A 27079-nucleotide genomic window follows, 5' to 3' on the forward strand; every position below is an offset into this window, starting at 1 on the left:
TCGTCCGGAATCTTTGCATAAGCAGCCAAACTTTTCCCACACCAGTTGGCCTTTACATCTTGAGGTTTTCACTGTTGGCAAAACCGCGTGTCGGTCATTCAAGAATTTTGCCCTTATTACGTTGGAAGGGCCGAAAGTAAATCGCTTTCAGCATGTCGAGCAGCGAGGACTGGGATGACTTTGGTGCCAAGCCTAAGGTGAGAGATTTCGCCCGCTAGATCTGTATGAAAGGCCGGTTTTATTCTGCAAATGCTCCTTTGGGAATCACGGTCAACACCTTACATACTTTCAATCTTGAATAATCTGACCGCCTACGGCAGGCCGTTAAGAACGCGACGGTCTCCAAAATCGCGAAGGCCCCACCTAAAGCGAAGCCACGCACAACAGGGGCAACTAAAAAGAAGCCGGCCTTGGGTGAATCGAACTCTTTCTTGGATGCGGAAGAGGATATTGCTCCAGCTGCTAACAGCAGAAAGGCGTCTTCAACAGACGTAGAAACAAAAACAGTCGAAGAGGTAGGGACGTTCAGCGACACTCAACCACCAACAAACATTAAACTCTTCTCTGGAGTAGATTTACCAAAAGAAAACTCAACTCGAGCACATTCTTATTCGGCCGGATACGTACATTGGATCCGTGGAAAGTCAAACGGTCCCTATGTGGGTATTTGAAGACGATAAGATGGTATGGCGGAATGTCACATTCGTTCCTGGTCTCTACAAAATCTTCGACGAAATCATTGTCAACGGTAATCTAGTATGTACTTGATTCGCACTAGAAACTCAGTGATATTCATGATCTGCTTGCATTTTAGCGGCCGACAACAAGGTATCAACATTTCGGATCTGGTATCTTGGTAGCCTCACGCACTTATCTTTGTTTGCAGGTTCGAGATCTCTCTATGGATGTCATCAAAGTAAACATTGACAAGGAGAACAATATGATATCCGTATATAACAACGGTCGAGGAATTCCGATAGAAATGCACTCGAAGGAACAAGTCTATGTTCCGGAATTGATCTTTGGACACCTACTTACATCGTCGAACTACGATGACAATCAAAAGAAGATAACGGGTGGAAGGAACGGTTATGGAGCTAAATTATGTAACATATTCAGTACTGAATTCATAGTGGAAACGGCGGATTCCGTAACAGGACGGAAATTTACTCAAGTGAGCTAGCAAAACAAGCAAACAAGCTGTTGCACAAGAGGTTCTGACTTTTTATTTTCAGATATTTTCAGAAAACATGAGCAAGAAGGGCGTGCCCAAGACTACGAGTAATCCCCGGGGAGAGAATTACACTAAAATTACTTTCAAGCCCGACCTCGCCAAATTTGGCATGTCCACCATCGATAACGATTTCGAAGCCTTGGTTAAGAAGCGCGTCTATGATTTGGCCGGTTGCATTCGCGGCGTTAAGGTCTTCTTGAATGACGCCCGCCTGAAAGTCAAAGACTTCAAGGAGTATGCAGAATTGTACGTTAATAGTGCTACACCCGCTGGCGCGGTTGGCAAACCGACTATCATTTACGAACGCCCCAATGAACGGTGGGAAGTGGCTTTCACCATCAGCGATGGTCAATTTCAGCAAGTTAGTTTTGTCAACTCCATCTGTACGATGAAAGGTGGAACACACGTGAACCACGTCGCCGATCAACTTGTTGCGAGTTTAATAGAAGCAGTAAAGAAGAAAGACAAGAAAGGTGTGCCGCTCAAGCCATTTCAGGCGAAAAACCATTTGTGGCTATTTGTCAACTGTTATATCGAAAATCCGGCGTTTGATTCGCAAACCAAGGAAAACATGACCTTGCGTCAAAGCAGCTTCGGTTCCAAATGCAATATCTCAGAAGACTTCATGAAAAAAGGTTTGATCAGAGAACACAAGATTGCCATTTCCCTATTGTTATTCCTGACCGCTTTCCGATAGTTCTCAAGTCCGGTGTGGTGGACAACATCTTGAGTTTCGCCAGATTTAAGCAGGACCAGCTCCTTAAGAAAACTGATGGAGTCAAGAAGACCCGTATTACGGGAATGGCTAAACTTGACGATGCAAATAATGCGGGAACTCGCAACGCACACAAGTGTACGCTAATTCTCACGGAAGGAGATTCAGCCAAGTCACTCGCTGTCAGCGGTCTTTCTGTTGTCGGTCGTGATAACTTTGGGGTTTTCCCCTTACGAGGCAAATTGCTGAATGTTCGCGAGGCATCCCATTCGCAAATTACTCAAAATACCGAAATCAACGCCATCAAACAGATTTTGGGTCTACAGCATGGAAAAGTGTACACCAGTACCGACAGTTTAAGATATGGGCATCTTATGATTATGACTGATCAAGTGTGTATCCATCTAGTGTGGCATCATTTCTTCATGACTAATGATATCCCTTTTCGTCAATGCTTAGGACCATGATGGTTCTCATATTAAGGGACTGATTATCAACCTACTGGACCACTTCTGGCCTAGCTTGTTAAAAGTGCCTGGTTTTCTTCTCGAATTTATTACACCCATTGTGAAAGTGAGCTATTCATTTAGCGCCGCATTACCACTACAACTCTCCTGATACAGTATATATAGGTGACAAAGGGCAGCGGGTCGCAGAAGAGGGAGCAATCTTTTTTCACCATCCCAGAGTATGAGGAATGGAAGCGGGCTCATGATGATGGGAAAGGTTGGACCATAAAGTACTACAAGGTAAGGCTGGTCGATGCTTTTGTTATTATTGTAGGAAGTTTGACCGATTGTTCTGAGTAGGGTCTGGGTACAAGCACTACTGAAGATGCCAAAAAATATTTTTCTGCGATGAACCGCCATTTAAAGCCGTTTAGTGCGGCGCAAGACGGAGAACGTGAGCTGATTGACATGGCCTTCAGTAAAAAGAAAGCTGACGATCGCAAGGAGTGGCTGCGGCAATTCCAAGTAAGTGTCTCCGGTCACTTTCGAATCTCTGCGATGACGATCCTGATCTGCAAGTACCTTTCAGCCGGGAACATATATGGATCATTCCCAAAACCGCATTGCGATTTCAGACTTCATCAATAAGGAGCTCATTTTATTTTCAATGGCTGACAATGCCCGATCGATTCCTTCCGCTGTGGATGGTCTAAAACCAGGTCAGCGGAAAATTCTGTTCTCTTGCTTTAAAAGAAATTTGAAGCAAGAAATCAAGGTGGGATGTCCTATCTTTCGTATTGTCGGACATCTACTGAGCCTTGCACAGGTGGCCCAGCTCGCTGGTTATGTGTCAGAACACTCTGCATACCACCATGGAGAGCAAAGCTTGTGCTCTACCATCGTCGGTATGGCTCAGAACTTTGTCGGGAGTAATAATATGCAATTACTTGAACCTCGAGGACAGTTTGGAACCAGACTGCAGGTGCGCCTTCGACATTTGTTTTGTAAGATTGTTGTCAGCAGTTACCAATCCATGTGTTCTAGGGTGGGAAAGACGCCGCCAGTCCTCGTTACATCTTCACAACGCTGTCCCCACTGGCACGAGCATTATATCACCCAGCGGATGATGCTTTGCTGGCTTATCAAAATGAAGATGGACAAAGTATTGAACCTGAATGGTGCTGCCTACTTCTACTTCGTTGAAGCTGCCGCAATGTTGAAAGTAATTATTGTACCTCTCCGGCATTAGGTACTTACCGATACTGCCAGTGCTACTCATCAATGGGGGTGAGGGCATCGGAACGGGATGGTCATCCTCCATTCCGAATTACAAGTAGGTGCCTGCTTTTCAACATTATGTGCCTTCATTAATAGTTTTCAATGTGACATATCAGTCCCCGTGACGTAGTTGAGAACATCTTTCGAATTATGGATGGGGATGATCTTGTACCTATGCATCCCTGGTACCGTGGATACAAAGTAGGTTATAAAGCGTAACATGTTGATATCTGCTTGATTTTTTGACACGATTTTCTAGGGCACAATCGAATTAGTTGGCAAGGACAAGTACAGGGTGACGGGAGTAATCAAAAAGATTGACGAAACGACCGTCGAAATAACTGAATTACCAATTCGCACATGGACCCAAAACTATAAAGAAGATTTAGAATCATGGCTTACAGGCACGGAAAAGCAGGCAGCTTGGATCAAGGATTATAAGGAATACCACACCGACTCATCCGTGCACTTTATTGTGACATTAACGGAGGAACAAATGGCCTTGGCCGAGAAGGAAGGTCTCGAGAAACGTTTCAAACTTGTTAGCTCGATTTCCACATCGAATCTGGTTTGCTTCGACCAAGAGGGTCGAATCAGGAAATACGAATCTGTTGAGGACATTTTTACCGAATTTTGCGACCTTAGGCGAAAGTATTACCAGAAGCGAAAGGCAAGAATTGGATCTAAGCAAATATTGCCTCATACCCATTTCGGATTGCTTACCCGTTTTGTCAACAGGAATATCTTCTCAATCAACTCAACTCGGACTTGACCAAACTGGACAACAAGGTGCGATTTGTGACGGAAATCATCCAAGGCGAGCTTGTAGTCCAAAATAAGAAAAGGGACGCTTTACTACAAGAATTGCGTCACCGAAAGTACGTTCCGATACACAACAAGAAAGAAAAGCCGGATGTGGATGAAGAAGCAGAAGACGAGGAAGAGTCAACTAAGGAGTCAAAGGGCCACGGATACGACTATCTACTGTCCATGCCTATTTGGAATCTCACAATGGAGAAGGTGCAGCAATTAATGAAGCAACGAGATCAGAAGGCCGAGGAAGTTGTCATTTTGACCGGCCAGTCCATTAATCAGCTGTGGCGTACAGACTTGGACGCCTTTTTGGCGCAGTGGGATGTAAGGCCATTTGATCAATACGGAACTAGTTCAGAATCGTGAACGAAAGCTAATGATTGTCGATCCATTGCCCGGAATCAGCATTTTGAAAGGATGATGGAAGAAAACGATTCTCAAAAACCCGCTAATGGCACTACCGCGTTGGGAGCCGCGAAGACTGCACCCAAGAAAAATGGGGTGTCGGCCATTGCCAAGACCAAGCAAGCAGCAAAGAAGGTGATAGATGAGAAGTTAGATAAGAAGGCGTTCGATGTCAGCGATGATGAGGACGATGATGACGACTTCACACCTAAAGAAAAGGGTATAGCAAATAGGCATGCTGGTGCAGGATATTGATCTGACATGATGAAATTACAATAACAGTTAGCCAACATCGCGCCACCAGCGCGAAACCTCGAACAGGGGATGGAAGCGCTAAAAGACTTACCAAAAATACGAAGGAGGAGCAAAAAGTAGAAGACGTGATGGTAGGGTTCCCTGGATTATCAGAGGTGCTTGTGCCTTACTATAACATGAAATGCAGGATGTTGAGATTAAAGCAGAGCCATCGGCGCGCAAGACAGTCGCCACTCCATCTGTAGAGGAGTTGGCAGAAACCATGTCCAATATCAGCATTACCAAGAGACCAGAAGCCGGAAAGAAGCGCATATTGGGCGGGAAACGAGCGGCAGCACCCGGACAGGCCAGAACCACGACCAAAAAAGCCACCGCAATGTCGGAGCAACTCGAGCCAGCCAAAGTCGGTGGCTTGATTGGTATGGAGTCCCCGGTAGAGGATGTAGTTCCTGTCAAGACACGTCAAACAGCCAAGGCAAAGATGCCTGCGAAGTCTCGCGCACCGAAAGCAACCAAGGTGCCCGCGGTTGTGGTGGACGAGTCTGAAGACGACGTGGATGATGAGATGGATATCAACGTGCTGGCAACGTCAGCCAAGTCCTCCAAGTCAACATCTCCTGCGACCACCGCGGAAAAGAAGATAGCTCCAAGCAAAACGAAGATAGCGCGCAACAAGAAGGCTATTGTTGACTCGGACTCGGATGATGTGGAACATGTACCCGCCGTGATGAAGAAACCTGTATCGGCAGCACGTGCGACCAAAAAGAAACCGGTGGTGGATTCTGATGAGGACGACGAAATTGTTGCAATTCCAGTGGTCGCTACTGGGGGACGAGGTAGATCAACTCGCGGCAAACAACCTATAAAATACTTCGACCCCGGGAGCGAAGAGGATCAGAAAGAAGAGGAGAATGAGAATGAATCTGAGAGTGACTTTAATGATGATGATGATTATTAGTTGTTTAGGTTGTAGTGGTGGACATGTATGTAGTTGTATTTGTCGATTGCATTTCGTTGTAATGGATACGACTTAGGGATGTCAATCTCCACTATCTATATTTTGAATAGTGGATAACATTGTCTGTAGAATTTGCAACCAGCGACAGCAACGTCGGGTGGTCGCGCCCACTATTCAGGTCAATCCTTGGTGTATAAGCTGCCTAATGCATGACCTTGGTCGGTGTTTCCAGTCAAATATCTTTCTATACCACCTTCAAGAAAACTTTAGAGGTCAAAAAAACTAAGATTTTTGATAGTTTAAATGCCACAGTGTAGATCTTGTAGCCACGTGAATCAATTGGGTGTGTCAGCGCAATGTCCTCCAAACGCTGGTATCCGCGATTCAATCTGTCCATACGTGGTTAGCTCTGCCGATTTATTGTGAAACCTTAGAGACGGTGAGAATATCGGATGGACTCGGCAGAGCTTGAGGCTTCATCACACGGTGGGGCTTCCAGAGAGCAGGCACCATTGTCTCCCAGAACTGCTTTGAGCCAAGATGCGACAAAGAAAGGACGTGTCGTCTATGTCGGACACGATAAGTTTGGCACCCGTGTCCCTTTGGATGAGCTCAGGAAGCTGTACCTAAACGAGCTCCCCGGTCGTGTCACCGACCATGAAAGGCGAACCATCACCTACGATGGAAGTTTGAAAAAGTATCCTCCAGTCCGTCTTCTCCGGAATTGCGATCGGAAACGAATATTGGTCACTGGAGGAGCTGGGTTTGTGGGATCGCATCTGGTGGATAGATTGATGATTATGGGCAATGAGGTTGTCGTGCTGGATAACTTTTTTACTGGGAGAAAGAATAACATTGAACATTGGTTGGGACATCCAAATTTCGAACTCGTGCGACACGATGTTGTAGGTGGGTACGTATGCACCTTTTGGTCTGATCAACAGCGGTCATTAGCTAAGGCAGCACTATGGCCACGCAGACCCGTTTATGATTGAAGTGGATGAAATCTACCATCTGGCTTGTCCTGCCTCACCACCTCATTACCAATACAACCCGATCAAAACCGTCAAGACAAGTGTGATGGGAACAATCAACATGCTCGGGCTAGCCAAGCGCACAAAAGCGAAATTCCTCCTCACATCAACCTCTGGTGAGTCCGATTGTAATTGGTAGTTTTGGTGGGTGTCAAATTTGATGACCATTGAAACCTTTGACCATGATTAGAGATTTATGGAGATCCAAAGGAACATCCACAGAAGGAGACATATTGGGGTGAGCTCCTCTCCGTTGGTGCCATCTGCGAAGCTTCACGTTGTGTCATGAACTAATGAGTATTTTCGTTAGGACATGTCAACCCTGTAAGCACAAATACCAATCATGCAAATGGTCAGCTCTCCGCTCACACGGTATACTTTGCATCGCTAGATTGGACCAAGGGCGTGCTACGATGAAGGCAAACGGGTAGCAGAAACCTTGACGTTTGCCTACGCCAAACAAGAAAAGCTTGACGTCAGAGTAGCGCGTATCTTCAACACCTTTGGACCCCGCATGAACGAGAATGACGGTCGCGTCGTTTCAAATTTCATCATACAGGCCTTGAGAGGGGAGGATTTGACGGTCTACGGCGAAGGGGATCAGACGCGATCGTTTCAATATATCCATGACCTGGTGGACGGGTTGATTCAACTCATGCATTCCAAGGCACATGAACCGGTCAACCTTGGCAATCCAGATGAATACACAATCATGGAGTTTGCTGAAATCATTCGAGATACAGTTAACAAAGAAGTCAGAATCGTGAATCTGCCTTCGACCACGGATGATCCTCAACGTAGGCGCCCGGACATTACCCGCGCCAAGACCTTCCTCGACTGGTCACCAAAGTTTTCAGTGATGCAAGGAATAGAGGAAACAGTAGAATATTTTTCAAAGCTTGCCAATGATCTGTAAAAAAAAAAGAATGGCGGGAAGGAGCACTTGTACATGAAATAGACGCATACTGAACGGCATTTTATCAAAGATCATTTGCATCTCCAGGTATACAGGGGCCAGAATAGTCCCTTCCCTCTCCCCTCTCTATGGCTACACCTTCCATTGGAGGCTCAATGTCCGGATCTAATGATCAAGGATGCGGAGGTTGCCAGATACGACCTTGTCATTCAGAATGGCGCCTGATGGGATATCTATTCTCTCGCCGTGGTTAGCGACGATAATGACAGTCCCTAAATTAAATTGTAAGGAACCCACTACAACGTTTAAGTCGATGCGCGCATCCAGGTGTTACCTTGAAGAACTACAGAATGTCCAAAGGTCACGTCTCCCGTGACCGTTAGGTGATCCAAGTCCAATATTTGGGGAGGCCCCTGGAACCGGGACAAAAAGTGGGAAACCTGTAATAACAAGGAAGGAAGGAATTAGGAGAATGCCATGATAATTAGCTACTCGAGGAAGACTTGAGGACCTTTTTAAAGTGGTCGCCAAGCTTAACAAGAGGAACTGTCGTGAACTGCCTCTTTGCATTCATTGTGAGATTTCCATGCTCCAATCGATACAAGTCCGATGTGATCAAAAACAGATCGGATGTGCTCTTGACAGGCAAGAATCGACTACGAGGGACATTGATACCGTGGGCTCCGTTGAAATGCTTGATAGCAGCACCGACGGCGGTCTCAAGTTGAATGACCTTTTCCCCGTTTTCCGCGGTCTTATTGTTTACGATAATCTCCATATTCAGCTCGCTGTTGTCGACGAGGCGTCTGATGGCCTTCAAGGATATCCACAAGTTATTCGTGTTGAAGATCTTGAACTTCTTGATAGATTTGAAATCGTCCACATGTGCAGAGGGTACTTGGGCGATTTCTAGCAATCGAATGCTGTCCTCGTATTCAATCAGTGTTCCTCCCTTGATGTCAGCCTTTGTCTTGTCGGTCACTTCCATGAGGAATTCTGATCCCGAGGCAACCATATGCCGAAGGATGTCTATACAGTTTGGAGCCATCAATACTCAGCTTGTGAACCATGAGACCCTAATGTAGTCATCATACGCAATACGTACTGACATCAACCGTTGCGCCAAGATTGTCAACGTTCGAAACAAATAGATATTCTTTTCCTTGCGCAAGCAGCTCGTCCAATGTCCCACTGTTTGCCAGTGCTTCAAACAGATCACCGTGTCCTGGTGGGTACCAGTTGCTCACGGCAGCGTCGGGAGAAGTAGGAACGGGAAGGAGGGTATCTTTGGAAACACGGGGGAACCGCGATTGATTAAATGTCAAGAGCTGAATCTGGTGGCCAGCATATTTCTGAATGATGCGTTTTGTTTCGGTGTCCGTGTTGAAAGAGTTCATTAAGACTAGCGGGACGTTCACGTTGTTCTGACGGTTCAGATACTTTTGCCATGCGAATCGGTGTCAATTGAGGTTCACAGGTCATTATACCGTGCGATTTCAAAGCAGCCTACCTCTATCTGGCGCACTGTGAGATCCAAGAACGTCATTCCCTCTCGAACTTCTATTGCACTGTGACGCAGGCACCGGGCAGTCATGTAAGAGTTACGAAGTCCATTGATCCTCATTTGTAATGAACATACCTCTTCGGGCCGACACATCCCATTGTCGTGCCAAGTCCACCATTCAGCTTCAGCACGGCTAATTTACTTAGGAAATTTGGGACTTCCGCGTCTGGCGTCGCAGGTAGGTCTTTATAGGCGACAATCTACCAGGAGAGTCAGTTGTCTTCGACAGACAAAGGATGTGTAGGCATATTTGTGTATGACATACTTTCTCCGGACCTGGTGAGTTGACTGCGTTCCAATTTCTGTACCAAAGATGTTACTGAAAGCGATAGTCTCCTCGTCACAGTGCTGACCTACAATTTTGTGCCCTTTGCCTTTTCAGACAAGTATCGAGTAAAAAGGGAGTAGAAATTGTCCATTTCCAAAGTGAATGCTGCTCTCTCGGGGCCCTCTGGCACCATTTCGCACAGCTTGTTGAGCTCGTTCCTCATGCCAGCCGCGGCGACGGCATGCGACTGTTCATGAAAGCCGGCGACGGATATCGCTCTGTTATGGTCCAAGGCAGTCATACCTGCCGCGTCTTTTTGAAAACCATCAGCAATGCTTGTAAAGCTCATGTCGTTTGAGTTTCTTGTTTAGTTTCTGCTCGAGTGTAAGATGTGATGTATAACGAAGGGAAGGTGGGGAGAAGGACTAGCGGGGAGGAACGTGGGTAATGACGTACATGGATATGCTAAGCCATTAGAATGGCACAGTTTTACGATGAGGTTGATGGCACAGCCAACGGCACGGTGACTGAATACGAGCCCTGTCGTGGCCGGTGCGGCCTCCATTGTTACTCGAGCAACGCTGCGTTTTGTAGGTCGATTTTCCACCAAACTGTCGTAGGCTGAGGTCCTCCACACGTTGCAAGTGGTTGCCGAAATCAACAGCTTGAACAAGCAGGGGGGGCATCTTGCTGAATTTTGGAAGAATTCACGTAAGCCTGCGTCTGTCATCTCGTCACGTCCACGATGAACACGTTCGAAGAAATCGAGGTAAGTCGGGTGGATGTCGCTATCTTTTCAGGTTTCCTGGCATGAAAGGCATAGGCCCATCTTTTGAGTTATCTCTCACATACGCAATTATGTATTCCAGGATCAGGATGGAATCCGGTTGTCCTGGAACGTGTGGCCCTCGTCACGGCTTGAAGCCACCCGAATGGTAGTCCCCATTGGAGCGTTGTACACGCCTCTGAAGGAAAGGGAAGGTGTTCAGGCCTTTGCTTACGAGCCTGTGACATGCAAAATGCCTTGTCGTGCGATTCTGAATCCGTATTGGTATGTGAAATGTTGCGGCTCGACGACTCGGCAAGACTGTGCGTGATGAGCTGATGTCGCGTTTCGATCGATCTTTGTATGTAGTCAAATTGACGTGCGTGGAAAGCTGTGGATTTGCCCATTTTGTCTTCAGCGGAACCAGTTCCCTCCACACTATAAGGATATCTCGAACACGAACCTTCCGGCTGAACTATTGAGGCAGTATACAACAATTGAGTATATTCTGAACAAGCCGCCCAGCTTGCCACCCATCTTCCTTTACGTGGTCGATACATGCTTAGATGAGGTGGATTTGAAGGCATTGAAGGACGCTCTTGTAGTCAGTTTGAGCTTGTTGCCTCCCAATGCATTGGTCGGGTTGATCACCTACGGCACGATGGTTGTATTTTATACTGCTTTGTCCAGTCTCGCGTTTGCACTTATGTAATGTCTTACTTTCGTTAGGCTCAAGTTCACGAGCTTGGATACAGCGAATGCCCGAAATCCTACGTATTCCGTGGTAGTAAGGAGTACAATGCTAAACAGATTCAGGACATGCTTGGTTTGGGTGCTGTTCCGTCCATGCGCCCCGGACAGCCGCAACCACGTCCCGGACAGCCGCCTGTTGCGCAAAATATGGGAGCTGGGAGGTATGCAGTGAAGAACGACGTGACGTATTACTAGCTCAGCACACTTAAGCACATACGTGCAGGTTCTTGCTCCCGATCTCCCAGTGCGAGTTCACCTTGACCTCGATTTTGGAGCAGCTCCAGCAAGATCCATGGCCGGTCGCTAATGATAAGCGACCCCTCAGGTGTACGGGAACTGCCTTGTCTGTCGCTGTCGGGCTTCTGGAGGTATTGTGCCTTTACAAACGCGTCATGACTAGAATTCCCACCAATCCTTCCTGGCTCCTTGTATAGGCTGCCTATCAAAACACCGGTGCGAGGATAATGCTGTTTGCGGGCGGTCCACCTACGGAAGGGCCGGGTTTAGTCGTTGGACCGGAGCTCAGAGAACCAATTCGATCTCATAATGATTTGGAGAAGGATGTAGCAAAGCACGCGAAGAAGGCTGTGAAAGTACGCACGATACCTTTCACACGACGTCCCGGTCTGTTGATTAACACTTCATGCCATAGTTTTATGAAGCTCTGGCCAAGCGCGCAGCGGATAAGGGGCATGTGGTGGACATTTTTGCCGGATGCTTGGACCAGATTGGATTGATGGAAATGAAGTCGTTGGTTAATTTGACCAACGGATTCATGGTTCTCTCGGATTCATTCAACACGGCCATCTTCAAACAATCATTCATCCGCGTGTTCAATAAGGATGCTGATGGCTTTTTGCAAATGGGATTCAACGCGACTTTGGAAGTGCAGGTATGCAGTTGGAACAAAGGTTGGCCAAACCAGAATATATCGCTAATTTGCCTGGTCTAAATACTCAGACTACCCGTGAATTGCGAGTTTGCGGATTGATTGGTCCGGCGATCTCTGCGAACAAAAAAAGCCCTTGTGTTGGCGAAACGGTTTGTGTCATCATTGGATGCATATGCTGGATCCCAGATTGTCTGAATTAACACAATGGGCTTGACATGCAGGAAATTGGCATTGCAGGCACCAGTGCATGGAAATTCTGCGGCATTACACCTAAAACAACGGTCGGGCTCTACTTCGAAGTGGCCAATCAGGTTAGACATTTTATGTTTCTGTACATTTGTATACGATGGCTTATGCGCATCTTTTTTATGAAGCAACAACAAGCCTTGCAACCCGGTTCGCGAGGCTTGATACAATTTGTTACACTGTATCAACATGCAAGTGGGCAATTCCGCCTGCGCGTTACCACCGTGGCTCGCAAGTTCGTATTAACCTTGACGTGTTGCTGGTGCCATTGCTGACAACTGTATTTTATCATAGCTGGGCGGAAGCCAATTCACCTGAGATACCCGCATCCTTTGATCAGGAAGCCGCTGCTGTGCTCATGGCTCGTATCGCCATATTCAAAGCAGAGATTGATGACAGCCCAGATGTTCTTCGCTGGCTGGACCGAATGTTGATTCGCCTGGTAAGGTGTACGCAGAGCGTAATCAGACGTGGAATATACATTCAATGTCGTTATAGTGCCAAAAATTCGCCGATTACCGCAAGGACGACCCAACCTCTTTCCGCCTGTCCGACAACTTCTCCATTTACCCACAATTCATGTTCCACTTGCGGCGAAGTCAGTTTTTGCAGGTTTTCAATAACAGTCCTGACGAAACGGCGTTTTATCGGTGAGTTGCGGAAAGCTGTGTGGATTTAGAGTCGCAATCCGCTCATTTTGTCCGCATACCAGGCATATTTTGAATCGCGAAGACGTAAATAATTCCCTTATTATGATTCAGCCCACCCTCATGAGCTACAGTTTCAACGGACCACCTCAGCCTGTACTCCTTGACTCCGTGTCTATCAAGCCGGACCATATCCTTCTATTGGACACATTTTTCCATATTCTGATCTGGCACGGAGAAACAATCGCCGCGTGGCGAAAAGCCAAATACCACGAGCAGCCAAGTTACGAAAACTTTAAACTTCTCTTGGAGGCGCCCAAGCAGGATGCGCAAGTGGGTATCCTGCGTGGAAAATGCGGATCAACATATATTAACCTTCATGTTGCTATTCTTAACAGGAGCTCCTTGCGGAGAGATTTCCCATTCCTCGATACATTGACTGTGACGCAGGAGGATCACAAGAGCGTTTCCTGAAATCCAAAGTAAATCCATCGACAACACATGTCAGCCCAGGTGGCTACGGCTATAATCAACAGGCGCAGGGAGCATCGATCGCAACAGATGATGTCAGTCTTCAAGTGTTTATGGAGCATTTGAAGAAGCTTTCAGTGTCTGGGTCGTCCTAGCGGTGATGTACTACTAATATTCCGGAAATATATCACACTTGCTTTGATTTCTTGAGTGTGCATCCTTTTACTGGTGTGGACTTTTCATGTGATCAAAGCCTTGCACAGGCACGCTCGGTAAAATCCTCACCAGAAATCAAAGGATATTGGCAAGAGGGCCTCCACGGCGAAATGATTATAATGTAATGTACAACGGAAAATTGAAGCCCGTCCATCATCATGCGGACTTGTCGGCAGAGGATGGTGGAGGCATTGGAATGTTATCAAAATCGTCACGGCCCGTCTTGTACATTGAATAACCAACTAGATTTGAGCGTTCCAGAGTGTGAGTCCAGGACATCCCAACCATAAACTCCAAGGTCATGAGCAACAGCCAACTTACATATAGCCAGCGTTCCTCCCAAAAGAATTCCTCCCACTATCATATTCCTCTTACGGTACGGCCGCATAATCTCCATTTTGGCGGCCATGAGCTGCTCGGGCGTCATGCTACGTTGGTAGGCGTTCAAATGTCTGTACGCTTCCTGAACTGGCATCTATACTCAACCATGTTAGTGATTGCATTAATTGCAAGTGTCAATGCGCGGTATATGCGATTAACTCACGTTATGGAAATCAAAAGGGTGAGCAGGCTGTTGAGGTGCTGTCGGAAGGGGCGGAGGATGAGCCATTTTGGTGATTTCCAAAGCGTTAACTTGCAAGCGAACTAGTTGCTTGTTCACTGTGCGCGTTGCCAGGACACCCAGAGATGCTAGTGACGTGGTCATATAGTGTGCCCCGTTTGTGGACTTTTTCAACCTTGCCTTCTCGTCGTCGATAAGGTCTTGAATGAGGTCGTTCTTTGAATTTTTTCTCCACAAACTCAGATGAGGAACAGCGAGGGCAAACAGATGAGGTCTTGTACTCGTCGAGAAGGAAACAATCAATGCGGTTGCGCTTAAAGAGGGTGCTCCAGCCTTTCGTCTTTGATGAGGTCTGAAATCTCGCAGTTCGACCAGCGTCGCTCCAATCACCCATCACAATGGTAAAGTTCCCAAACTTGTTGCGCAAGTTGGATATGAGGTTCGATTCGCTTCGCTGCCGATTGATGAAGGAGTGCCATTTCCATCGCATGTGGGCAGGGTGGGAGTAGAATTCCTTGCGACGATCCCAATCAGCGCGGCGAACGAGAAGGTAGCGAGTGAAGTCCATGAGGTTCATTGTTTTGTGGGATGGTATTCGTGATTCTATGAGATCAACTCCAGCTTCTTCCTTCATTGCTTCTCGTCTCTTTGCAAATCGCCGGCTACCTGTCTCCACGGCTCGCTGGTTGGCGGTGTAGCGAAATGTCGTACCACTGTTGTCTTGGCAGTAGAGAAGATCGCGCTTGTTTGGGTCGATAACGATGACATTTTCTGCTGCTCGACAAGCAGGCAAGTTTTTCTCCACATATTGCGCTTTAACGTCGTCCTCTAAACTCTTTGCTGACTTTCTCGCTCCGCGCTTTCCACACTTGTCTGCTTCTGGGTGCTTTAGGTATACAGACACCGAGGTTCCGTCCGTCGTGATCGAGCCTTCAAAACACATTCCATGACGAGATCTAAAAGCCTTGTTCTGCAGATTACAGATGCGCAACCATAAATCGACCTTCTCTACGGCTTCTGCTTCTCGTCGCGTGATGCAGAGGATGTGGGCGTAGAGAATGAGCGTGTCGATGCGAATATGGGACTGAATCAGAGACCGATGAAGAGGGATTGCACTGAACCGACGGAAGCCATGTCGTTCATACAGCCCAGAGAGTTTGCAGTATGCAGGAAAGAAAGCGAGAGGGTCTACAGCAACCGAATATGCGAACGGCTGGTCAGAAAGGGGAATGAAGGACCACATCTCTTCTAGAAGTTCACTCTCTTTAGCAGTCAAGTCATCAAGTGACTCGGGCACAATATCAAAAAGGAAAATTGACTTCAAGTAGCGTAGCCGAGCAAAGAAAGCTTTCCGCGCTTCACTCTTTGGAGGCCCTTTCCGTCCCTTCACGTCGAGCCGCAGATTGATATACCGAAGGAGCATCTGCATGAAATGCTCTTGAACGTTGACTTTCAGGTTCGTCATCATACTCACTGTCAGGTAATTGACTGATTGCTGCTCGCCTCGTAGATTTGGGTGAACAAAGCCGACGATTTGGCAGTACCGTTGAACATATGGCAGCAAACAATCCCGCCATGCCTTCTTTGCTTCCTTTCTTGGATGCCAAGCCTCCCCCTTGTTGAGAAGATAGAGAATCGCTTCGATTGTATCTTCATTTACCGTGGGAAAGGTTGGTGCAGATAGGATGTAGAATTTGAGAGCGTGGGAAGCGTGGTCGGCGAGTTGATGGATGATGGCGATGTAATCTAAAAGCCGTTGGCAGTAGATGTCGTTTGGCAGGAAAGCTTTTGCAAAGGAAGTCTTGTTGCAGGTATGTAAGCAAGTAGGTTTGTCGAGTTTTTCGAGCCTTTGCTTTTTCTTTGGTGGCATGATGATATCTGTAGAAAAGCCTGGGAAAATGGGCGACGACTTATATAGGATTTTTTGGATCAAACCATAATTCATGAGTCTAAATCGAGTAAAATTATGATTAAATTGGTTGGAATCTCTGTACTAGTACCAATACCAATCGGCTCCGCACTATGTATTCCGTTCACACGGATGGCATATCTGTTTTTCCTCGTAGACATATATATATCGGCGGCGCCTCAGATACTTGTCACCTTCAACTGCTATAGAATTATCTTTTTATTGAATTTGCTCCCAAGTCCTTTCGTTATAATTGGTGTGCAGTATAAGGTCCGGATAACTTGGCAGCTAAAGATTTTCTGCATACCATGGACAAATTGTGGACAATAAAGTCTAGTCTTGCAGAGGGTAGAATACTCACATGGTCTGCAAGAAATAAAGTCCTATATCTCAATCATTCTCTTTAAAAACTCAGGGGCGCGGAGAAGCCTTCGTCCTTCAGAGATCTCCATTCTCGGATAGACATCATCGAGAAAATAGTATACATGCCCCACAGCCAGCCCCATGAGGTCGCCTGCCGGCCATTGGTTGTTCAGGAGGATGGTAAACCCGAGTAGCACCCATGGCAGGTACGGAGCAGTAAAAGTGAAGATCCCCAGAAAGTTCATTCGAATGAATGCATTTCGTCGTGACCAGACGTAAACGAGCATGAAAGTTAGAGGAGAAGAGAGGAACGGGATGGAGGTACGAGCAGGGAGTAGAGGCGACATGCCCTGAGAAGAAAAGGTTGGTTACTATTACATGACTTTTTGACGTATATCACGTCAAACTTTTCCGACGTAAGCTTACGATTGTTGCCAGCATTCCAAATAATAGAAACCATAGGAAGTCAGCCGTCCTCCCACGGAAAGAGCCTTCCTCCAACATACGGCTATATCGGACGCTGGAAAAACAACATTTGAGCATTTGCTTGTCCGCTTCACCAGACTAACACTAGCCATACGTACAGGAAGAACATGTGGAAGAGGAAGTCGAGCGAAAAGTTTCCAAAGTACAGGAAGCTTGTGATAAGTCGCCACCACTGTGATGCACCAACCAAATCAGTCACACACCAACAATCATTAATGGTGGACCAACAGGGACGCAGAAAGCTGCCTCAAAGCCTCATGTACTTACTTGTCTGGATCGCCATATCAGCGTCCAGTTGAAGTAAAGGTGAAAGGGCGACACGAGATCCAGTTGCTACATGAATGCAATTGTGATAGATCCGTCGGTGATCGATTCCATTGTGCCAAGGGAAACCCCACATACTGAACTTACGCAGGCAAGGGTGGTCAACACCACAGCGGTAACATATGTCCGTGTGATGACCGGTACTTCATAGTACCACTCTTCTATAGGAAATGGCATGCCGAACTATCTTTGCCCAGGCTTGGAGTCGGGTCGCGGATCTGTGTTATCCACCACCATGACGTGTTCCTTGTGCTTGGTACTCACGTGTCAAGCAAGCGAGAACTACAAACTGCATCTACTCCACACAGCGATAATGCCCAGCTCTTTCCAAAACATCTTTTTTAAACCAAGAGATATGCTCCAGGTAGATGATGTGATGATGATGGATTTGAGTGCATTGCTGTCATCGGCGGATGAATCATTTCACATCTATGCAAACCAATGCACGCTTGCAAATTTCCAATAGTCTTTTGACATGAGTATCCAACCCATATCTTAACATTTGCAGTTTGAGCAGTTTTGCATGACAAAAGCGCCCGTTGAATGAAGCCTTGTTTACATGCCGCAGTCATCATGGCCGTGGCACAGGCATCGGAATGTGTATGACTGTGCCATTATGGCTATTGGGTCACAAGCGGGCGGCAAGAGGTCAGCAATTGTGGTCTCAGAACGGCTTCAGGGCTTTCAACAACATCTTACGTGCTCGTCCTAGATTCCGCCACGTCTGAGAACGAGCGTTCTGCCAACGCATCTCGTGTCGAATACTTTTAAACAGCATACTCTCTGTTTTCTTACACTCTTGGCTGTCAGTCTCGGAGTGAGCGTTACGTGACCCTGCTCGATCCCGCCTCCTGCGCATCTCGCGTTTGTGACCTTTCCCTCAAAACAACGTTACCCTTTCTTTTCTGGCAACAATGGCCACCAGCAAATCCGCTAGCTATGACTATTTAATTAAGCTTTTGCTTATTGGGGATAGTGGTGAGTACCCGACATTGTATTCAACGTGTGACCAGTGGGCGTGAATATGGGTGAGGTGAACAACGCGACTGGAGACGGGAAGGTTTTCAGAATTGAACAGTTTCTGCATGATGGTGTGGGTACTGCTTGTAGCGTAAAGCAGCACAGAAAGTCGTTGATGTTTGACCAAGCTGTGCGCCAACCACTATGGGATGCTAGCGCGTATGCCGTTAGATTGGAGCATTGGACTCATGATGGCTGGCTCACTTTATAGGTGTGGGAAAGAGCTGCTTACTATTGCGGTTTTCGGATGATTCCTTCACGCCTTCCTTCATTACAACCATTGGTATCGACTTTAAAATTCGCACAATCGAATTGGACGGAAAGCGCATCAAGTTACAGATTTGGGATACTGCTGGACAAGAACGTTTTAGAACAATTACCACAGGTTCGATCGAAAGTTGATATTCAGCAGTGATGGGTTGTGTATATCACACGCTGACCATTTCGCAATATTCTCAGCATATTACCGTGGAGCAATGGGTATTTTGTTGACGTACGATGTCACGGATGAGCGCTCCTTCAACAGTACGTCGACGCAATGCGTTTTCTATGATGGATCTGCGCTGATGTCACACTCCCATTAGACATTCGAAACTGGATACGTAACATTGAGCAGCACGCCAGCGAAGGCGTGAACAAAATCTTGGTTGGAAACAAGTGCGATATGCTGGAGAAGAAGGTGCGTAAGCTGACGAGTCATACATTGCGATCAGCAAATTAAAATTGTAACCGATGATTGTAGGTTATCAGTAAGGAACAAGGACAGGCTCTGGCTGATGAATTCAAGATCAAATTTCTGGAGACGTCTGCCAAATCGAACATTGGCGTCGAAGAAGCGTTTTTCACTCTTGCGAGGTGACCGCAGTCAGTTTGCTGTGGGCCTTACCAAATAATACTCTAACATTGTGTATCCAAAATGCAGGGATATCAAGAAACGATTGATTGATACCGCTTCTGAGAAGCCGGAGAAGCCGTCGGGGGTTACAGTCAATCCAGAGCCAGCCAATCGACAGGCTGGTTGCTGTGGCAAATGAGAGCTGGATTGGGTGGTGAGGGACGAGTTTGTTGCACATTTGTCGCATTATAATGACGGTGATTAAGCGTGGTGATAGAAAAATGGCCGTCTGCGTGTGGTTGAGGTTCTCTTATGCTGTTAACTGTTCAAATACCAGAATATTGTCTTCTTTTTATATTCGCCCTATTGATCATTTTGCCATCTGTTGCCTCTGCTCGTGCCAATCGAGCGCTCTTCCCGCGGGCCAAATTTCAGATCCGCTTTTTGAACCCTTTTTCGCGCCCACCTTTCAAACTCTGGGACAAAACTCACGTGCCTCGCCTAGCAACAAAGGCAAAGCTTTAAAGCGTCGATTCAATTCATGACTTGCAAAGCGGAGTTTTTGGGGGTTAGGGGGCATGGCATGGGGCAACAGTTTGCGACCTTGCACTGCCAGAACACTGCCTCACCCCGTCTTTTCCCATTCATCATTAAGCATTTTCCTTTCCTTGAGTTGTGTACTTGTGTTTACCCATCATGTCTACCGAGGCCGCGAATGTAAAGAACAGCACGGTAAAGGAGCCTGGCTCACCCGAAAAGCCATTTGACTCAACAGGAAGTGAAACAAGTGATGGAAGACCCTCTCTTATCACTCGGTTCCACTCGTCGGTTCTGGATCCAGAGAGAAGTTCATCTCCTTACCGCGTAGCGGAGGCAATCGACCGTGAGGGTGGCTTGCTCTGGCCATCAAAGGGCACCAAATTGCGCAAAGACGAGTCACCCGAAGAGAGGAAAGAGCGCCTCGAGCGGATGGCGGGTGCTATAAAAACAGTTATTGAATGTGTGGGGGAAGACCCGGACCGTGAAGGGGTTATGAAGACACCCATGCGCTACGCCCAAGCTCTCATGTTCTTCACTCAGGGATATGAGCAGAATATGAAAGACATTATCAATCAGGCTGTCTTTGAGGAGGATCATGACGAAATGGTCATTGTCAAGAACATAGACATCTTCTCTTTGTGCGAGCACCATATGGTCCCCTTTGTGGGAAAGGTGAGCTGGGCATCGCACATTGAAAGTGTGTCTCATCCTCTAACTCTAACACACTTTTTCAGGTCAGCATCGGATATATACCGGATAAGCGCGTGCTCGGTTTGAGCAAACTGGCTCGGATAGCCGAAATGTTCAGCCGCCGTTTACAGGTACAGGAGCGACTTACAAAGCAGATCGCCATGTCGCTTCAGGAGATCTTAAAACCGCAAGGCGTTGCTGTCACAATGGAAGCATCGTGAGTGCCGATGCTTTGCACTGTGTGCTACAAAGTTGTGAGATGTGCGAGATCTTTAATGCGGCGAATATTGCAGGCACATGTGTATGGTCATGCGTGGTGTGCAGAAACCGGGCAGTAGCACTGTCACAAGTTGCATGCTTGGTGTCTTTAGAGAGGACCCGAAAACCAGGGAAGAGTTCTTAAGAGTGAGTATACCTGTCCCTCACTTGCCATTGCAGCCATGCGAACAATCACTGATGCATCTTTTTGCGACCATAGCTCATCCGATCCCAGGGGCTGTAGAAAGGATGTAGAACATATACCCATATACGGCGAATGCTCTTGAGCATTTTACCGTGACCATAGTCTTCATAAGTGGTTCATGTGGTCCCGTAACTGATTGGTTGCAAAGACTCTTTTGTTCAAATGTACAAGTGTTAAAGTGCTAAATAACGTCATAAAAAATATAAAACAGGCTCAAACGTCCTTCCGATCAGTCACTAATGATTGAGTGGCTCAACGACCTTTCCTTCCGATCGTGGTCCATTCATTGAAAATCTCAAGGAAAACAAACGGACAAAGGAGGATATTTACCCTCGGCAATCGACGTGATGACGAACGAAATACGTGATCGCACTAATAGACCCTTTGTTTGGATTGCTTTCAGTTGGGTCGTCTCTCCATGACTGTGCATCTAAGATCACGTGGTACATTTCTTTTTGCGCCCGCATTTCGTCCCCCGTTGAGGTTTTCCTTCCTTTTGCAGCCCGCTATTGACAATCCCCAACCTTCAGTTTGTCAACGCTAAACAGTAGCCATGGAAAACGAGAAGGGCCAGGTACGGTCCTGATTCTGAATGGCATTTGTCGTATCACCAGCCAGTCACTAATGATTGATTGCCTCAACGACCTTTCATTGCAGATCGTTGACCTTTACATTCCCCGCAAGTGCTCTGCCACTGGACGCCTCATCACCGCCAAGGACCACGCCTCCGTCCAAATCAACGTTGGCGATGTTGACGCTTCTGGCCGTCTCACAGGTACCTTCCAGACCTATGCTCTGTCCGGATTTGTGCGTTCCATGGGAGAGTCCGACGACTCTGTCAACAGACTCGCTACTGCTGATGGATACCTTAAGGGGTGGGTTCTTTTCAAAGGATAAAAGGTGTTTTTAAGACTTACTCATTCTCTACGTGCAGTGTCTGGAGCTACCAGCAGTAAATGTTGACTCGTCACGTAAACCCGGCACACGCACGTTCGTGGGAGTTGTTGGAGGGTGGGAATCTGTAGATATGCCTAATGTACTGATGGTATCCTCAGTGAATACACGACTGTCCTTTGTCGAACTTGCTTCTAGTGTTGAATTGCAACGGAACAATATGAAGGGGCCGCAACATTTTTTGGATGCGTACAGGACTGGGAGAAATACGACATCATCAAATGGAAGTGGAAAGTTGGGATTGGCCAAGACAATCTAATCTCATATAATGATCCTCAAGGGGATAAGGGGGTATAATTGCAAGGAGACTAATACTGGAAGTAGTTCACTTTGATAAAGGTTGGCGTATTGGCAACACATTAGATATGTACCCTAGGCCGGTCGATAGTCTCCCTCCAAGTAAACCACAGTGCCGGACTTGTGACGCGGTGAATCTTCGCTATTTCGTTGGTGACGATGATTGCTGGGTTTTGATACCCTTTAGAACTGTATCAATGCTCTTCCTCTTGGCTTTCTCTGCCGGAGTCGATTTTGCAAATACAGAGGTATCGCCCTTCATTCTTGAAGGATAGCATATCGTGATTAATAGAATAATCAACAGTCAAATGCGCATCTCACTCACTTTTCAAGCACAACAGCGAGGTTGTTGAATTTGATACGCGAATATCTCTTGTCCCTAATCGCCGGATTCAGAATGTCCTCGTAGTTGGATGACTTTAGTAGAAGAATAGTCTGGTTTTCATAATGATAAATAATCCAAGATATGTCATTCGCACGCTAGTATCACCTATAGATCGTACCTGTCTCAGTTCTGCGAAAGCATCAGTGACACTGGCTTCTCCCACACCCGCCGCAAACTTTTCCAAGAATGCGACATCGTTATCGAATATGTCGATTATTCCAGGGCTGAGGCGTTTAATATCAGGATCTAATAGGAGACCCTGACGTCAAATGTTATTAGTAAGAAGCAAGATTGCATTTGAAAACAGAACCTCACATAAATTGCGGATGCTAGGTGCTTAAATGCGCCTAGGTAGATTTGGCTGCGCATGTTAGAGGGAAGGTTGATCAATGTTGACGTGATAATGGCGTTCATGAAGGTGACCAGGTCTAAGCAGGATCTAGGGTCAATATATCACCATACATCACAAATCGAATTTGGTAGGTCTAGACATTCACCATCCAAGTATGCGCTGTGACCATCTTGGCTTTTGGCTGGGAGCGGGTTGTTCCTATAGTAATATTCAGAAACTGCAAAGTATCAGCCCAAACAGATCCATACCAATCGTAATCCGCAAGTTCCAAGAATTCGTCCATTTTCATGTTTAGCAGCTCAAACAGGCGTTTCTCTGCCAAAATTCGGGATTCTTTAAATACTTGGGTCGCGGATAGCCGAATGATACCCGCTTTATGTGCTGTCCTAAGGACACAACATAATTATGAGCATCAAATGGTATGGGAACACCAGTGCCTCAGATACCTGTTTTCCATCAGAAGCTGCTCAAACTCCGCGCATGCCATCTCGAAGTACTCGAGATTGATCATTATTTGAACGACTTGAGACATGTTATTCACCATTATCTTCCTCATTAAGGTGCCATTGAGCGTCTGCACCAAAAGATTCTCCAAAGATTTTTTGAGCAAATCGTCCATTTCGTTGTACTGTTGCTCGAAGCCCTCTGCAAATCTGTAGAAACCGGTAATGAATTGCTTGATGCGGTCGCAGCATTGTGGAAAGCCTTTGGAGAAGGGTAAAGTTTTCGGAAATCTGGGGTCCGACATGATTTCGGTGAGACCAGCTGGATGACATAAACGGAGCAGAAGAAAAACTAACCGGATGCTAGACGCCCATTCTTTGGACACATATTTGAGATTTCTCGTCTTGGAATCGTCTTTGAGTTTGAAAGCGACGGTAACTTTGTCATATTCTTGTTGGTCATTGACAATCATGGGGGCGTACTCGTCCTCTTCTACAGTCTGCGTGATCGTTGAGCCAATGCTCCAACGCTCCATTTCGGCATTACCGCAGGAAATGAGAAATGACACTCACCTCAACTAAGCTCTCGCTACACTTTGATTTCATCAGTTCACCGTAGCGATCAAGTAGAGATAGCATCAAATCCATGAGGCTAGTCACTGCAAAGCCGTACGACTAGTATGGTGACATTATCGGCATTTAGTCCCCGTGAACTCAAGTGCTTGGCATACGTTATCTTCCCTAAACAAAACATACCTCCATAGTGTCAATGAAGTTCACAACTCGGAGCTTAATGGCCAGGAACAGGTCAGGGTCTCGGCAGTCCTGCAAACTATCCGTAATAACCTCGTTCATTTTATCGGTTGCATTGGACCACAGACTTTCTACCTATTATAAAGCAGTAAGGACGAAGCACAAATGCAAATGAGTGAACATCTGCTTACGCCGCTTCGCGAACGAAAGTTCTGGGTAGAATTCATGACGATTGCCTCAATGATAAAGAAGCCGACAACGTCGTGAAGGTATCTATCAAATCCGGAAAGGTCGCCAGTCTCAAAAGAGAATCGTTGTCCCACCAGCAAGCGCGCTTGCATCTGTGATAGGCTGCGTTAAACGACTATTCCCCGTTTCCTCGCGCAATCGGACTCCAACATGTATTTACTCTTCTCTTCTCTTCATAGAGGCTTCGGAAATCATTTCTTTTGTCCAGTACTTCATGGATATGCAAACATTGATACAAGGGTCTGAAATCAATCCTCGTTTCGTCGTTTTCGTGGTCGTCACCTATAAAGAGTTATCGTAAGATTATGTTGAATGAGATCATATAAAGGCGGCTTTATACCATGATCAGCGAGCAGCTCCAGTGATTGGCCGAGATTAAGGCTACTAGCAGAAACGGACATTCCCCGCGCAAGCTTTCCGGCTTTATCCTTTGCTTTGTCTTGCTTTGCAGCTATGTGCTCCAATGCCATTTTCCCTATTCCTCGGGTGTTTTCCCGTATACTGTTGTGCATTATTAATTGTTTGTTTCGGCCTGTTAGGATCTCCGGTAGACGACATGCAGATGATGCTCACTTGACTAGCCATTCTTGCATTTCCTCCAATACAGCCTCGCGGATGTTTTCCTGCATAATGGGAATGTACTCCTCTATTGATGCTGCTAGTGAACTTTTTGTCCAAAGTGGTTCACCTGTATTCTCTTACTCACGCATGTGTTTGGCAAAACTGTATTGTGTCACCGGCCGCAAATGTGTTGCCTGCAGCTCCTCCAACATCTGCCACGGAGACCATCAGATCACGCCAGGCACTCCAGCAGGACGCTAATGTACCTTCAGCGCGGAATAATACTTGCGGCTTTCGATGCTTGCATTCACTTTGTTGGCAATATCCAGTACAAATAAGCATGACTGTAGGGATTCGACAGCAAGCTCGATATTCAACAACGTCTGCCGACTTTCTATGATTTCCTTTTTCTATCGCCATGAAGAAAAGCAGATATCAGGAAATGGGAATTCAAAAACTTTTGCCACAGGTATATTTCTCTGTTTATGCCGACAGAATAAGCAAATGATGACCTTGGCAATAGTCTTACTGCCAGATGATTGCATCTGTTCATTGAGATCTTTTATTTTATCCTTTAACGTAACCGTCCCTTGCCTCACTTTCAGGAGCTGATCAACGGATTGTACGAATTCCTGCGAATTCGGACGAAGGGTATTAACAAATTGCTAGTTCCTGACCGTACCGCTTCCTAAAGCACAACTATAATTCACCTGATAATGGAAGACGCACATCTTCTCGATCTCTGCCTCCTTCCTATGAATAAACCCCGTCAGCTGGTCGGCAAAGACATCTTCTTTTCCAGTTTGCAGGATTTGTTTGATGACGTATGATATTTGATCAAAATTCTCAGTTCCATCAGAACCCACTCCGCCGTCGGATATTGCTAGCTCACGGAGGAGTTGTTGGAAGTGAGCCGCTTCTTCTTTTGGGGTTAGTTCTATCGGCTGTTTTGACGCATCCGCCATTCTGTAACCACGAGGGAAGCGTACTAGCAAGAAGGTTCTATATTAACCCTCGCGATGACTGCGTCTTGAAGACCCATCCAATTCCTCAGCGCATTTCAAGTTGACAGTCGGATTGCTGGAGCTCAACGCGCAGTAACTCGGTGTGGCGCAGTCCCTGGTTATGCTGACGTTGTTGGCCTCTCGTGCACTGAGCTGAAGATAAATATAGAAAACCTTTCACCGTAAACTTGTGTTGAAAGTGATGCAAGTTCTCCCCCAGTGCTGAGATACATCCTTGACTAGCTTTCTAATTTCTATACATCTTTAAGCGAGCAGTCCATATACTCTTAGCTTCTAAATATTGATAAAAATCTCCCAATGTCCTTCTTGAGGCGATTATGGGACATGTAGGGAGCAAAAGCCACTATTATTGCCGCTGAGATGGAACTGGACCTAAAAAAGGGAGACGACAGTTCCAAAGAAAGCAACTGTCAACATGAAGGGCACTCGCTAAGACCATAAAACCAGCAGGGTAGATTAAGAAAGTTGATGTGCTTCTAGGAAGCCTCGGAACTCCAGTCGAGGCGTCATGTTCCACCTCATTCCATATCCCAGCTCATTCCGAATCTCGTAGACCACAACGTGTTTATTCAAACGATGAATGTTCCTCCACACTGTTCTTCTTAGCATATCGTCCAGTTGCCTTCTCGCGTCTTCAGACTTTTGCACCTCGGAGCCTCGAGGGGCAAGCCAAAACGGATGTGTTTCCATGATGGGTCCTTTCCGTGCAAAATGTTTGCATAATGCCTTTGCACCCACGCTCAGATTTGTTCCTTTGTGGGTTCTGCAAAAGGTTTCATGCAGATCGGCAGCAGAGGGTTCTTCCCAAAATTCTGTGGCGATAGTCTTGACCAAGCCTTTGGCCCGATACAGAGCTTCCTGTGAAGACATTTGTTCGCTCCACGGAATTAGGAACTTGCGCAGGTCATTCATATGGCTTTCCCTTTACATCCTTTTGTTAACCAGTAGCTTTTGTGATGACCGAGAGCATCGTCTGGGTTGGACTATT

General features: G+C 46.6%; 12 protein-coding genes across 13 annotated transcripts; 6 read left to right on the forward strand and 6 right to left on the reverse strand.

The window, feature by feature from the left end:
- Positions 1-25: 25 nt before the first annotated feature.
- Positions 26-6304, forward strand: SPPG_01169 (DNA topoisomerase 2). Its single transcript, XM_016749494.1, has 20 exons — positions 26-197; positions 321-515; positions 574-748; positions 815-828; positions 887-1174; positions 1236-1869; positions 1932-2341; positions 2409-2522; positions 2582-2698; positions 2759-2923; positions 2988-3173; positions 3225-3380; positions 3443-3576; positions 3648-3731; positions 3793-3877; positions 3936-4346; positions 4415-4813; positions 4895-5114; positions 5177-5280; positions 5337-6304. The coding sequence occupies exons 1-20, from the start codon at positions 153-155 to the stop codon at positions 6105-6107; spliced, it is 4707 nt and encodes a 1568-aa protein (XP_016611743.1). The 5' UTR covers positions 26-152; the 3' UTR covers positions 6108-6304.
- Positions 6305-6471: 167 nt separating this feature from the next.
- Positions 6472-8116, forward strand: SPPG_01170 (uncharacterized protein). Its single transcript, XM_016749495.1, has 5 exons — positions 6472-7016; positions 7087-7257; positions 7332-7379; positions 7452-7465; positions 7533-8116. The coding sequence occupies exons 1-5, from the start codon at positions 6560-6562 to the stop codon at positions 8055-8057; spliced, it is 1215 nt and encodes a 404-aa protein (XP_016611744.1). The 5' UTR covers positions 6472-6559; the 3' UTR covers positions 8058-8116.
- SPPG_01171 (uncharacterized protein) lies at positions 8015-10344 on the reverse strand. The gene is made up of 8 exons (XM_016749496.1): positions 9979-10344; positions 9887-9923; positions 9697-9821; positions 9568-9625; positions 9163-9496; positions 8569-9086; positions 8392-8497; positions 8015-8329 (listed from the first exon to the last, which is right to left on the reverse strand). Exons 1-8 carry the CDS (start codon positions 10236-10238, stop codon positions 8223-8225), a joined length of 1545 nt encoding a protein of 514 aa, XP_016611745.1. The 5' UTR covers positions 10239-10344; the 3' UTR covers positions 8015-8222.
- Positions 10345-10463: 119 nt separating this feature from the next.
- On the forward strand, positions 10464-13866 carry SPPG_01172 (protein transporter SEC23). The gene is made up of 14 exons (XM_016749497.1): positions 10464-10658; positions 10759-10940; positions 11025-11319; positions 11385-11569; positions 11632-11776; positions 11843-12001; positions 12061-12300; positions 12369-12449; positions 12522-12611; positions 12675-12781; positions 12841-12988; positions 13045-13196; positions 13259-13526; positions 13592-13866. Exons 1-14 carry the CDS (start codon positions 10635-10637, stop codon positions 13817-13819), a joined length of 2304 nt encoding a protein of 767 aa, XP_016611746.1. The 5' UTR covers positions 10464-10634; the 3' UTR covers positions 13820-13866.
- A 170-nt stretch (positions 13867-14036) lies between these two features.
- SPPG_08911 (uncharacterized protein) lies at positions 14037-14490 on the reverse strand (the record flags this gene model as incomplete). Its single annotated transcript, XM_016757060.1, has 3 exons — positions 14037-14122; positions 14202-14355; positions 14425-14490. The coding sequence occupies 3 exons, from the start codon at positions 14488-14490 to the stop codon at positions 14037-14039; spliced, it is 306 nt and encodes a 101-aa protein (XP_016611747.1).
- Positions 14491-14509: 19 nt separating this feature from the next.
- Positions 14510-16312, reverse strand: SPPG_08912 (uncharacterized protein; the record flags this gene model as incomplete). The annotated part of the gene is made up of 1 exon (XM_016757061.1): positions 14510-16312. One exon carries the CDS (start codon positions 16310-16312, stop codon positions 14510-14512), a length of 1803 nt encoding a protein of 600 aa, XP_016611748.1.
- A 240-nt stretch (positions 16313-16552) lies between these two features.
- Positions 16553-17747, reverse strand: SPPG_01173. 2 transcript variants are annotated; one of them, XM_016749498.1, is made up of 6 exons: positions 17612-17747; positions 17468-17533; positions 17299-17372; positions 17141-17234; positions 16713-17064; positions 16553-16650 (listed from the first exon to the last, which is right to left on the reverse strand). In XM_016749498.1, the coding sequence occupies exons 1-5, from the start codon at positions 17699-17701 to the stop codon at positions 16735-16737; spliced, it is 654 nt and encodes a 217-aa protein (XP_016611749.1). In that variant the 5' UTR covers positions 17702-17747; the 3' UTR covers positions 16553-16650; positions 16713-16734. The 2 variants fall into 2 exon arrangements, with proteins under 2 accessions (XP_016611749.1, XP_016611750.1); XM_016749499.1 differs by having other exon boundaries at positions 16553-17064.
- Positions 17748-18184: 437 nt separating this feature from the next.
- Positions 18185-19745, forward strand: SPPG_01174 (GTP-binding protein ypt2). Its single transcript, XM_016749500.1, has 6 exons — positions 18185-18502; positions 18756-18929; positions 19004-19069; positions 19129-19223; positions 19287-19399; positions 19467-19745. The coding sequence occupies exons 1-6, from the start codon at positions 18439-18441 to the stop codon at positions 19576-19578; spliced, it is 624 nt and encodes a 207-aa protein (XP_016611751.1). The 5' UTR covers positions 18185-18438; the 3' UTR covers positions 19579-19745.
- Positions 19746-20075: 330 nt separating this feature from the next.
- Positions 20076-21111, forward strand: SPPG_01175 (GTP cyclohydrolase I; the record flags this gene model as incomplete). The annotated part of the gene is made up of 4 exons (XM_016749501.1): positions 20076-20591; positions 20654-20826; positions 20903-21014; positions 21088-21111. The coding sequence occupies 4 exons, from the start codon at positions 20076-20078 to the stop codon at positions 21109-21111; spliced, it is 825 nt and encodes a 274-aa protein (XP_016611752.1).
- A 514-nt stretch (positions 21112-21625) lies between these two features.
- Positions 21626-22028, forward strand: SPPG_01176 (40S ribosomal protein S21; the record flags this gene model as incomplete). The annotated part of the gene is made up of 3 exons (XM_016749502.1): positions 21626-21646; positions 21730-21947; positions 22007-22028. The coding sequence occupies 3 exons, from the start codon at positions 21626-21628 to the stop codon at positions 22026-22028; spliced, it is 261 nt and encodes an 86-aa protein (XP_016611753.1).
- A 220-nt stretch (positions 22029-22248) lies between these two features.
- Positions 22249-26159, reverse strand: SPPG_01177 (uncharacterized protein). Its single transcript, XM_016749503.1, has 18 exons — positions 25777-26159; positions 25579-25698; positions 25333-25476; positions 25212-25278; positions 25079-25151; positions 24846-25006; positions 24666-24787; positions 24448-24597; positions 24260-24391; positions 24077-24178; positions 23861-24003; positions 23507-23794; positions 23309-23446; positions 23206-23258; positions 23024-23136; positions 22827-22967; positions 22649-22758; positions 22249-22586 (listed from the first exon to the last, which is right to left on the reverse strand). Exons 1-18 carry the CDS (start codon positions 26029-26031, stop codon positions 22466-22468), a joined length of 2433 nt encoding a protein of 810 aa, XP_016611754.1. The 5' UTR covers positions 26032-26159; the 3' UTR covers positions 22249-22465.
- Positions 26160-26177: 18 nt separating this feature from the next.
- SPPG_01178 (uncharacterized protein) lies at positions 26178-27054 on the reverse strand. The gene has a single exon (XM_016749504.1). It carries the CDS (start codon positions 27001-27003, stop codon positions 26548-26550), a length of 456 nt encoding a protein of 151 aa, XP_016611755.1. The 5' UTR covers positions 27004-27054; the 3' UTR covers positions 26178-26547.
- Between the last annotated feature and the right edge of the window lie 25 nt (positions 27055-27079).

The sequence above is a fragment of the Spizellomyces punctatus genome, assembly GCF_000182565.1.
Source record: "Spizellomyces punctatus DAOM BR117 chromosome Unknown supercont1.2, whole genome shotgun sequence".
NCBI lineage: Eukaryota > Fungi > Chytridiomycota > Chytridiomycetes > Spizellomycetales > Spizellomycetaceae > Spizellomyces > Spizellomyces punctatus.

Bases quoted from the DNA above. Each gene is read 5' to 3' on its own strand.
- SPPG_01172 (XM_016749497.1), top strand. From the start codon at position 10,635: ATGAACACGTTCGAAGAAATCGAG. The intron at 11,777-11,842 runs GTATTGTGCCTT...CTCCTTGTATAG, and splicing joins TCGCTGTCGGGCTTCTGGAG to GCTGCCTATCAAAACACCGG. The intron at 12,989-13,044 runs GTAAGGTGTACG...ATGTCGTTATAG, and splicing joins ACCGAATGTTGATTCGCCTG to TGCCAAAAATTCGCCGATTA.
- SPPG_01171 (XM_016749496.1), bottom strand. From the start codon at position 10,238: ATGAGCTTTACAAGCATTGCTGATGGTTTTCAAAAAGACGCGGCAGGT. The intron at 9,822-9,886 runs GTATGTCATACA...CTCTCCTGGTAG, and splicing joins ACTCACCAGGTCCGGAGAAA to ATTGTCGCCTATAAAGACCT. The intron at 9,626-9,696 runs GTATGTTCATTA...CCTGCGTCACAG, and splicing joins GGATGTGTCGGCCCGAAGAG to TGCAATAGAAGTTCGAGAGG.
- SPPG_01174 (XM_016749500.1), top strand. From the start codon at position 18,439: ATGGCCACCAGCAAATCCGCTAGCTATGACTATTTAATTAAGCTTTTG. The intron at 18,930-19,003 runs GTTCGATCGAAA...CAATATTCTCAG, and splicing joins TTTTAGAACAATTACCACAG to CATATTACCGTGGAGCAATG. The intron at 19,224-19,286 runs GTGCGTAAGCTG...CGATGATTGTAG, and splicing joins GCGATATGCTGGAGAAGAAG to GTTATCAGTAAGGAACAAGG.
- SPPG_01178 (XM_016749504.1), bottom strand. From the start codon at position 27,003: ATGAATGACCTGCGCAAGTTCCTAATTCCGTGGAGCGAACAAATGTCT.
- SPPG_01170 (XM_016749495.1), top strand. From the start codon at position 6,560: ATGGACTCGGCAGAGCTTGAGGCTTCATCACACGGTGGGGCTTCCAGA. The intron at 7,017-7,086 runs GTGGGTACGTAT...ATGGCCACGCAG, and splicing joins CGTGCGACACGATGTTGTAG to ACCCGTTTATGATTGAAGTG. The intron at 7,258-7,331 runs GTGAGTCCGATT...GACCATGATTAG, and splicing joins CCTCCTCACATCAACCTCTG to AGATTTATGGAGATCCAAAG.
- SPPG_01173 (XM_016749498.1), bottom strand. From the start codon at position 17,701: ATGCCATTTCCTATAGAAGAGTGGTACTATGAAGTACCGGTCATCACA. The intron at 17,534-17,611 runs GTAAGTTCAGTA...GCATTCATGTAG, and splicing joins TGTTGACCACCCTTGCCTGC to CAACTGGATCTCGTGTCGCC. The intron at 17,235-17,298 runs GTACGTATGGCT...TTGTTTTTCCAG, and splicing joins CTCTTCCACATGTTCTTCCT to CGTCCGATATAGCCGTATGT.
- SPPG_01169 (XM_016749494.1), top strand. From the start codon at position 153: ATGTCGAGCAGCGAGGACTGGGATGACTTTGGTGCCAAGCCTAAG. The intron at 1,175-1,235 runs GTGAGCTAGCAA...TTTTATTTTCAG, and splicing joins CAGGACGGAAATTTACTCAA to ATATTTTCAGAAAACATGAG. The intron at 3,577-3,647 runs GTGCTGCCTACT...CTCCGGCATTAG, and splicing joins CAAAGTATTGAACCTGAATG to GTACTTACCGATACTGCCAG.
- SPPG_01177 (XM_016749503.1), bottom strand. From the start codon at position 26,031: ATGGCGGATGCGTCAAAACAGCCGATAGAACTAACCCCAAAAGAAGAA. The intron at 25,699-25,776 runs GTGAATTATAGT...CCGAATTCGCAG, and splicing joins TGTGCGTCTTCCATTATCAG to GAATTCGTACAATCCGTTGA. The intron at 22,968-23,023 runs GTGAGGTTCTGT...ATTTGACGTCAG, and splicing joins ACCTAGCATCCGCAATTTAT to GGTCTCCTATTAGATCCTGA.